This window comes from Cyclospora cayetanensis, unplaced genomic scaffold (genome assembly GCF_002999335.1).
Source record: "Cyclospora cayetanensis isolate NF1_C8 unplaced genomic scaffold, CcayRef3 CcayRef3_contig_5, whole genome shotgun sequence".
Classification (NCBI taxonomy): Eukaryota; Apicomplexa; class Conoidasida; order Eucoccidiorida; family Eimeriidae; genus Cyclospora; species Cyclospora cayetanensis.
In genome coordinates, this window is record NW_020312480.1 from 417747 (window position 1) to 427475 (window position 9729).

General features: G+C 54.3%; 1 protein-coding gene across 1 annotated transcript; it reads left to right on the forward strand.

Annotated features, from left to right (window-relative positions):
• Window positions 1-814: 814 nt before the first annotated feature.
• Window positions 815-9330, forward strand: LOC34620147. The gene is made up of 15 exons (XM_026334792.1): window positions 815-994; window positions 1301-1408; window positions 1669-1805; window positions 1923-2037; window positions 2478-2662; window positions 2899-3565; window positions 3890-4206; window positions 4543-5111; window positions 5661-6362; window positions 6576-7134; window positions 7537-7646; window positions 7787-7851; window positions 7976-8128; window positions 8840-8934; window positions 9036-9330. Exons 1-15 carry the CDS (start codon window positions 815-817, stop codon window positions 9328-9330), a joined length of 4257 nt encoding a protein of 1418 aa, XP_026190577.1.
• Window positions 9331-9729: the final 399 nt, after the last annotated feature.

Sequence of the window (9729 nt, forward strand, 5' to 3'; positions counted from 1 at the left end):
TTTGTCTTTTTCAGGTATTCGCGGCAAACGGCAGCACGTGCAGTCGCACCCATTGGGGAGACTTTTTGTTCTCTGCCAGAGTCCTATGCTCGCAGTTTTCTCCTTACTCCTGTGCTGAAGCCCACTATTGTCCATTACTCGATAGGTTCAATCATACGCGTTTTATTTAACGCCTAAAGTGGGAGCAGCGCCCTGAGCAGCAGGTCAAACCATATCTAGAGGAGACGACAACTGATTTCCTTCGGCATGCGAGTTAACTTTCTGAGCTTCTTGGCATATTGCTGTCTTTTTGTTTCGCGGACTTGACTGGCGCATCAAGGAAGCTGACAACTGGCAAGAGCAGCAGCGGCTCTGTGCTTCGGCGTATCCGAGGCAGTGGCAACACTTGCCGTCAAGTAACTCTGTTTTACGAGGCTCCTCCCTGCATAAGCAGGCCTGGGACGCAATAACGAGCAGTGAGGTGACACAGCAACTGAGTTGCGTTTCTTGGAGCTCCCTGCATGTCCCTTACCAATCTCTTTGTATCGCGTATTCCAATATTTGGTGAGACTTCTTCACTCAGCGCCTCAGTGCCTTGCAGTTTCTGCGCCAAGCGGGCATTCCCAATGAGATAGGCTAATTTTCGTTTTTGTAGGCCTCACTTTTTACTTCATTTTCCGTCTTCGCCGCGACCAGGCAAACGCCTCTGGTTTCGAACCCTCCGTCACCCAACGGGGTATCAACCGAGGGCACTTTGGTCGCGCTGGCGTCTGTACACCCGAGCAGCAGCACCTACTGAGGCAAGAACAGTGCTTTTTATATTGCGCTGAAGTGTATGGCGCACACGGCGAAGTGCGTAGGCCCCTCTCTCGAAAATCCGGAGGGGGGCGTTGCTGGTGGCAAAGAGTTCAATGAGTACAATGCATCTTTTCGAGCGGAGGCTGTTGCCGATCAAGGCTGGCAGTGCAATGTAACGGCAATCTCTGTTCGCACGTCTGCGGACGTAGCCACAATGGTAGCAAATTCAGAAGAAGCAGCAACATCATCAGCAGCAAAAACACCATCATCGTCAGCAGCAAAAGCACCATCATCGTCAGCAGCAAAAGCACCATCATCATCAGCAGCAAAACCAGCAGAAGAAGTAGCAGCAGCGAAGCCAGCAGAAGAAGTAGCAGCAGCATCATTACCACCAGGACAAGGGGAAATAACAGCAAGACCAGAGGAAGAAGCCTCAGCAGCACCATTCGCAACGGCAACATCCATATCAACCGATGGAATCAAGTTGACTCGGTCTGGGAACATGTCTGCAGTGGAGCTGCAGCGTTTGTATGGTGCATCTCACGAGGGTCACATCGCGGCGACTACATACCCCCTTCGGGCAATCCTGAGCTGCAAAGGACTGCACTCGGAGTTCAATCTCGAGGCTGGGGTGAGGTGATGCGGTGCGAGCTAGCTGTATAGCCGCGGGTGGTGCTCTCGTGCACGCCTAAGTTTCCGCTGAAGGCAGTCAGGCTGAATCCTCTTGCGAAAGAGAACGGCAAAGTCCGCTTCTATGGGCAGTGCATCATGCAGTCGTGTGTGGCAGGTTCTTAGTGTCTTGTTGAACCCGTTGCAACCCTCAGCAGGGTATGGATATGCTCGCGCCGTGTGTGTGTGTGTGTTGTTGTTGTTGTTGAGAAAACCTCACAGATGACGGGTTCCTCTTGTAAGATATTCCAGCACTATGTCCTCAAACAGCGGATTGGTGCAGGGTCTTGGGGGGAAGTGTTTGTGGCTGTTGAGAGACTGTCTGGCCTTCAGCGTGCCGTAAAGAGGATACCGAAGAGGTACATAGCTGTCGATCCCAAAGGAAAGCGCCTGCGTTGCCGCGATATCGGTTCTGTCTGAAGTGCCTTTTCGGTGCAATCGCCTGATCCCCTGCAGTGCTGGTGTGGTTGCTGCAGTACACCGCATGCAGTGGCCATGGCTCGGCAGGAGGTAGCGCTGATGAGGGAGATGGATCATCCGAACATCGTCAAGGTCTTTGATTGTTTTGATGACACGGCCTACTTTTTCGTGGTAAGATCTTAGCACCACACATTGCCTTCACGCAATGCCGTACTGAGTCACCCCGCATGCCTGTGCGCTGCGTGATCTGCCTATGATCGTTACATTAAGAGCCACATGCACACTGCTTTCTTGCTTCTGGCCGCCGTATACGCCATCTTTTTCCTCCGTTCTCACACAAGTTCTTCCTGCCCGACATGGTCTGCCCCGCTTCTTTCAAGAAGGCTTTCGCCATCTATTGCAACAGACTCTTGGCAAACATGCGGCTGTGTACTTGTGTGTGTATGTGCGCATATATATATATATATATATGTATGCGCATGTATATATATATATATTTATAGATAGATGTAAACGTGGATGCAGGAGTCCATTTGTGTATCTAGATGCGTCTACATGTGTCCATATGTGCTGCTACTGCATGTTGTGTGTTTTTGTTGCCGCGAGGGCAGGTGATGGAATTGTGTCGGGGAGGCGAACTATTTGAAGAACTCGCCACGCAGGGTGTGTGTAGGGAGCGTCTGTGTCGTTATGGAGATTTTCCTCATCCCCGGTATACGCGCCAAGAAGCGGCCCTCATCATGTATCAGATTCTTTCGGCTGCCCACTGCTGCCACAAGCATGGCATCTGCCACAGGTGGGGGCAACATATTTGGCGATGACCTCTGCAGCAGCTCCTGCTGTTGCGCTGTTCGTCGCTGGCGTTGCTGCTGCTTTGTATGATTTTCTGCCGCTTCTCGAGTAGCATATGGGGGGTGTGCCTTTTGCTGGTACTGTGCGTGTGTTGTTCGTGCTGAGCCTTTTTCGATGGCTGGTGCTTCATGCCTATATATATCCATCTATCCACCAGTCATGCGCTTCCTGATGCTACAGGGACATAAAGCCAGAGAACTTTCTCTTTGCCGAGCCAGGGAGCCTCACACTAAAGCTCGCAGACTTCGGGTTGGCTAGGCGGTTCAGGAGGCGTCTGGACGTAACCCATAATAAAGACCCTTTGCTTGCCTTTGTGGAGGCAGCAGCTGCCGCTGAAGCAGCTGATAGATCACCAGCTGCTGCCCCGCTGGATGCTGCTTCGAAGCGGCCGCTTGCTGCTGCGAGTCGCTCGCAAGGAGAGGCATACAGCAACGCCACTGCGTGTAACGGCACAACAGAGGGTAGCGGCCGTAGTAGCGTTGGACAGCCTCTGAATCCAGCTGAGCAGCAGCAGCAGCTGAGAGAAGAAGATGCCAAGTTAATGCTCCACTCTATTGCGGGTACGGTGTGCTTCGCGGCTCCTGAAGTTTTGCGGCTCTCCTCGGACTTAGTAGAGCAGAGCCGTGCGCTGAAGCAGGGGAAGTGGCGGCAAGGGTCGCAGCAGGAGGAGCTGCAGGAGCAAGAGAAGGAGGATACGCTTCAGCAACTGCAGCAAGAAGAGCAGCAGCGGCGTACAGGATATGATGGGGAACGCGCTGACGCTTGGAGTTGTGGCGTGATGCTGTATCTTCTGCTCTGCGGGGAGCTGCCCTTTGATGGGCCTGACGATAATGCCATCGCCTACAATGTAAGAATGAGGGCTTGCGTGTGTGTTTGTTCCTGCTATTTGTCGCTACGCGGGGGTAATGGGGATGCTCTTGAAGTATAGTTGGCGGGAGAGGGCCGCGCGGAGGGTGTGTGTACGTATGTGTATGTTTGTGTATGTGTGTGCATGTGTATGTGTATGTGTGTGTATGTGTATGTGTGTGTACGTGTATGTGTGTGTATGTGTATGTGTGTACGTCTGTGTGTATGTGTGTGTATGTGAACGTGTGCGGGCTCTGGGGGAGACGGGGGTGGTTGTTCGTTCATTTCTCGGCGTGTTTGCGCTTTTTTTCTGTTGCTGCTACAGGTTTTGGAGGGGCAGCTTCACTTTAGACATCCTGTATGGAAGGAAATTTCCGTTGAAACGGTAGAACTGGTTGTTGCGCTATTGGAGCCAGATCCTGCGTGGAGGCTTCTCGTCGGGGAGGCCTTGGGCAGCAGCTTCTTCAGCAGTGTGTTGCCGTTGCATTTGCCAATTCCAGCAGCTGCGACAGCCCCTATGGGAGAGGATGAGGATCTCTCTGTTGCCGCAGCGGCAGTGTGCGGTAGTAGCAGCGCGATGAGTTTGTCTCCCATCCAAGAGGGTGCCTCGGAGCATTCAAGGGCCTTCCCTTCTACGAGTCGGTACCGGTGTCGCTGCCACGGACTGCCGTCTTTCGCCTCCAAGGCGTATTTTGTTGCTGCGGCGACATCAGCACTGACTGCAGCAGCAGCCGCTCAACTGGATATGCATGCAGCGCGAGCAATTTCCCCGGGGGAGAGCGTTTTCACGCTGCGCAGTGCAGAGACTGCTCCGAGTCCAAGTAGCCTGAATGCCTCCAACAGAGCTCCCCTGGTGATCGTTCCGTTTAATCCGCTGGCGGCTGCGGCGGAGGGAGGCAGTAGGACGCAAGGGGCTGCTGCATCCCCCTTGCCCGCTGCTGCCTCTGAGCGGCTGCTGGAAAAAAACGGCTTCTGCAGTATCGGGAAGGTAGCAGCAGCTGCCGCCGCTGCCCTTGCGAGCGCGCCGACGGCTGCCGAGGTTAGTGCGTGTGTGGCGTCGCTGCCTTTCCAGCAAGCGAGCACTTGTAGCCTCCCTCCTTGGCCTTGGGAAGGGGAGACAGCAGGAGCTGCTGGGGAGGCAGGAGCTGAGAAGCGAAAAGACGAAGAAGTTTCAGACGAGCTTCATGACGCGCCGCTGCCATCGCAGCAGCAGCAGCCAGTCAGTGTCCACGCCCATAGGCGTCTCATGTTCTTGAGCGACAGATGCACGTACTTGTGCTGGTGCTCGAACGATCAGCCTACACAGTGCTGCTCTTTAGGGTGCTGCTACGTTGGCAGCGGCGAAGGTCTTGGCGGCGCTAGCTACACTGGCAGCAACCGATTGGAGGAAACCGTCCTGTCGATATCCCTCCCGCGGATGCCAGGATCTGAGACGGAAGGGAGTGCCTTCAATGCTGGAAGCCTCTTTCACCCTACAGGCGGCGGCTTTAGCTCATGCAGGGAGGAATGCAGCTACAGCGGCTGCCAGACATGCCGCGGACTAGGCAGTTTCAGCAGGGGGGGGGCTACTAGCCACAGCGATCAGTATCCGTCTCTCTTGCAGCGGCAGCGACGGCACAGGCGAACCAGCCAGGCGCTTCTGGAGTCCGCTTGCTCATCAGGCAGTCGTTTAAACGGCAGCAGAAGCAGCAGCATGGCAAGCAGTAGGCAGGGCAGCAGTCTGAGGCAAGCGCCATCCGAAGCAGGACGCCAAGGGCAAGGCCTCATGAAACCAGAAACTCAGATCTCTCCGCTTGTCTGGTGTACCCCGCCTGCTGTGATGCCGTCCACATTGGATCGCATTGGCGCTGCAGCTGCGGCTGCCACCGCTGCAGCGACAACGGCCAAGGCTGCTGCGCCTCATCCTCATCTGGCAAACGCAGCAGTAGCAGCAGCAAATACTGCTGCGCCTCATCCTCATCTGGCAAACACAGCAGTAGCAGCAGCAAATGCTGCTGCGCCTGCAGCTGCAGCAGTGGCAGTCCACGCAGACGCGGCAGCAGCTCCTGCTGCCTTTCCCGAGAGGCCTTGCCTGCCGCGTGAGGCTTTGGACGGAGTTACAGCACAGCCTTGTGCCTCCCCTGCATCTGGAGAGTATCTCGAGCATGAAGGTCAACAAAAGTTTCGGGAACAGCTCGATTCGTGGGGTGACTTTCGCGACGCAGATGCCCCTCCCCCCCCCCGGCAGCGAGAGCCACACCTACACATCCCGAGGCGTGTCGCTATGGCTTTGCTTCAGCTTCAGGCCGTATCGGCTGCCTGGACGTGTACTGACACTGGCAGCAACAATGTGGGAGATCGGAACGGCGTGGACTCTTTGGGTTCGAGGTCATGTTTGGCTGCCGATGAACAGGCTCAAGGGGGGCTCATGGAATCGTCGATGCACGACGATTTCATTTGTGCTTTAGGTCAGCAAGAACTGCATCTGTTGCATTATACGGCTGCGGCTGGGGAGTTGCTCCGCCGCCTACGTGCGGCAACGCAGGGATCGCTGTTGCGACGGCAGGCCTTGTTGGCTTTAGCCGTTGCTGCTAGAGGAAGCGCCTCTCCGACGCCTTCCACTAGTGTCAGTCAGCAGCTGTGGCACCATGCTCACGTGTGTCGCGAGTCTTTGGGTGGACGCTTCGACGATAGCAGAGGCTGTCGATGCAGCCTGTCTGGCAATTCAGCGACAAGGGATGATGGAGCTTGTTGCTGCTGCAAAGGGGCGAGGCCGCTAGTGTCCTGTTGCTGCATTTGCCATTCGGCTGCATTTCACGGTACGGATCCGTACGGTGTTGGGATCCAGCAGGAGCAGCTGCAGGAGCAACAGACGCGCAGTCATAAGGCCGAAAGCATGGAGCAGCTCAGCAGGGGGCACCTGCTGCCCAAGGAAATGCAGCAGCACTCTGTCACCTCGTCAAGTGCCACGGATATGCGACACAAGCAGCATCCGCACCACCAGCAACACGAAGAAACGCTGCCTCTCGGAGAGCCATGTGCTTGCTCCATGCGTCTGTTGCACTCCAGTCCCTGCATGTCGGTGTACAGCAATACCTGCAGCAGCACTAGGGCAAGTAGCGGCATGCGGATGCGGACAGGACGTAGCGAGGCAGGGGAAGAGCTGCTCAGGGAAAGGCGGCTGCTGCAATTGCTTTTTCTCTCTCTTGACCAAGATGGAGACGGCCTTCTTTCCTATAAGGACTTCGCAGATGGAATGCTTTCCTTGCTGCTGCTGGCAGGCATTCACAGACAGCTGTGCTTGCCTGAGGATGAGCAGCACGCCGAGGAGAACGCAGCCGCGGCGCTGATGCCTGGCGCCCAGGCTGGCTGGGGGAAACAGCAGATCGAGCTAGACAAGTCGCTAAGCCCAGACAAAAAAATGAAGGAATGCACGTTTCCTTGGGTGTCGCGGTGGCTCATGCTGCACTTCGAGCTCCACGTCATTGCCGGCGAAATTGATTGTGACGGTAGCGGGGCAATCGAACTTTCCGAATTTCTCGCTGCCACGCTCGATGCCTCTCTTCTGGCGTCACAGCCGTCGCTGCGCAAGTAGGCCGCACATTTGCATGCATTCGAGGCTCGAGCCCTTACTCTGTCTGTGCGTGTGCCTATTTCTACCGTGCATAATGCCTTTTTCCAGGCTAGAAGAACCCGTTCACGCATGTGCAGACTCGGATGCTACTGCGCTTCTTCATGAGGCCGGTCTCCTGGTGTCTCTCGCTGTGCTGCTGCCTGCCACGCATCTGTGCCCTTCACTGCAGTGTAGCAGCATATCCACGCGTCTTTCCGCGCAGTGCTTGCTGCTCAGTTTAGCGGCAAAATAAGCAACCGCAGGCTGCATGTGCGTTGGATAAGTGCGTCCCGCGTGTCTGGTAATTATGGCACCTCCAGTTTTTGTGATCGCACGGAAGCGTGTATTTCTCTCTTTGGCGTGTGTTCTGTGGACTACAGGGCGGCATTCCGCTTGTTGGACCGTTCAGGAGACGGCGTGCTGAGTCTTGCTGATCTTAAGTCATGCATTAAGAAAGCCGACAGCTTCGAGGCGGATTCGGAAGCTCTTGGTGCGTTGTGTGAGGTGTTTCTCGCAGCCTGCTAGAAGGCGAAGGGGTCTCCCGTTCCTTAGATGCGGCTGCCGTCGCGTGTAGGAAGGCGCAGCGATAATTGCCTGTTTTTTGAGGTGTGTGTGTGTGTGTTCATGCAGATATGCAGCTAAAAGCCATTCTTAGCGCTGGAGATATCGATGGAGATGGTCTTGTCACACTTCAGGTAAGGATGTTATATAGGGAGGAATAGGTGGTGTCTATAGAGGACTCTTCGACCTAGCATGCGGGAGTCTTCTCGCTTTTTCTGCGATTGCCCCGTAATAAGCGGTCCTCTATCGCATTTCGAGAGTGTCTTCTTGCGGGTGCACGTCTGCGGAGTGCTAGCAGGCAAAGGCGTTTTGCTTTGGTTTTCTGCTGTATCTGCAGGATTTCGAGAAATTCCTGTTGGACTCGTAGCACCTTTTAGTGCCGCCGAATGTGCTGGCACTCCTTCGCCGAAGGCGATTAGCGATCGTCTTTGCAGGACCAGAAAAACAGCGGGTCTGTTGTGTTTGCCTGCGTATGTTTGTGAGATCGTGCATGCATGCAAGCATCCACACATGGGAGTATATTCGTGGATGGCTTTGAGTCGCGTAGCAACTCCCCCTAAGAGTGCCATATCAAAATATTAAGCGCAGCCAGCTTTTTCGCGCTGCATCTTCACCAGCGTGTGATGAATCAGTGGACAATTGGGCAATATGGTCTCCCAATAGAGGATGTGTGAGTCTCCCGTGCATCACTCGATGTACAATGCTGCGTTCGGCGCGACGACTGTTGCTGTGCAGTTGTGCATTTTCTGCCTCTACATCAGAACACCGTTGCGCAACGGTGCTGCTAATATTGCCTTAGTTCCCCAAAATAGGGGTTGATATGAGATTTCTTTACAGCTGTGGAATATCTGTTTCGTCTATGGGTCCAAGACGGCACGGTGTATGTTGGCTGCTGCCGTTATTTTGCATGCGTAGCTGAGCAGTTCAACAGCTAAGACGACTCAGGAGGCGATCTGTAATAGGGTCGGCCTTGCTACTCTCTCTACAATATTGCCTTGAGCCTGTCTAATTGTTGCACTCGTACCGCACAAAAGGAGCAATGCCCAGCGCTCGTTGCCCTGAGGTATTAGGATTTTATCTGGCTACGGGGTATTAGGATTTTATCTGGCTACGAGGCATTAGGATTTTATCTGGCTACGGGGTATTAGGATTTTATCTGGCTACGAGGTATTGGGATTTTATCTGGCTGAGATATTAGGATCTTATGGAGCTATGAAGTATTCGGATTTTATCTGGCTATGAGGTATTAGGATTTTATCTGGCTATGAGGTATTAGGATCTTATGGAGCTATGAGGTATTCGGATTTTACCGGGCTAGGCTCCAGGCTGACACTGGTTACTCTACGACGAGTTCGAATCAACAAGAAATTAGTAAAGTCCTGATGTATTTCGCTGCTTATGCATCATCGTATATCCGAATAAATTTAAGACGAACTGTCGTGGGCATGCGCGTGAGAAGTGCAATCAATGTGCAACCCGCTGTAAATGCTCGGGGTGCTTTTCGAGGCTGTAGCTACGTGCAGCCCCCCTCTTTCTCTCCACCCCCCTATGGAGGTTCTGGAAGGCGTGGGCAGGAGGAAGGGGAGAAAGCAAGGTCCTTTGAGAACCTCTGAATGATCTCCCGTCAAGTTTTCATAGACTTCTATGGCAAAGTGTGTTTCTGCCGAGACATTGAGAAGAGCGTCACACAAGATTATGCGCCGTGCCCCTGCAAGGGGTGCACCCTCACGCATCCTCCTCCCTCCGTTTCCCTCCTTTTCGTCTGATTTACGCTCACGATTTGAGGGCAGCAGCAGTAGCAGTCGCCACCCCGCATCATGGTCCACGCTGTAGGATCTACTGTCTCTCTCCCTAGGGTTCATGCCTCTGCCGTAGCGTTGCAAGTCAGAGAGACATGCTGGCCTGTTTCATGGCCGTTTCAGAGTTCCGTGAATTCTCTAGAGATTAGTCAAGGTGGGGGTTGCATGTGGGAGGATGTTATCCTCACCCTTCCCGTCCCCCCTTGTCGCAAA

Bases quoted from the DNA above. Each gene is read 5' to 3' on its own strand.
- LOC34620147 (XM_026334792.1), top strand. From the start codon at position 815: ATGGCGCACACGGCGAAGTGCGTAGGCCCCTCTCTCGAAAATCCGGAG. The intron at 1,409-1,668 runs GTGAGGTGATGC...AAAACCTCACAG, and splicing joins AGTTCAATCTCGAGGCTGGG to ATGACGGGTTCCTCTTGTAA. The intron at 7,647-7,786 runs GTGCGTTGTGTG...GTGTTCATGCAG, and splicing joins GGCGGATTCGGAAGCTCTTG to ATATGCAGCTAAAAGCCATT.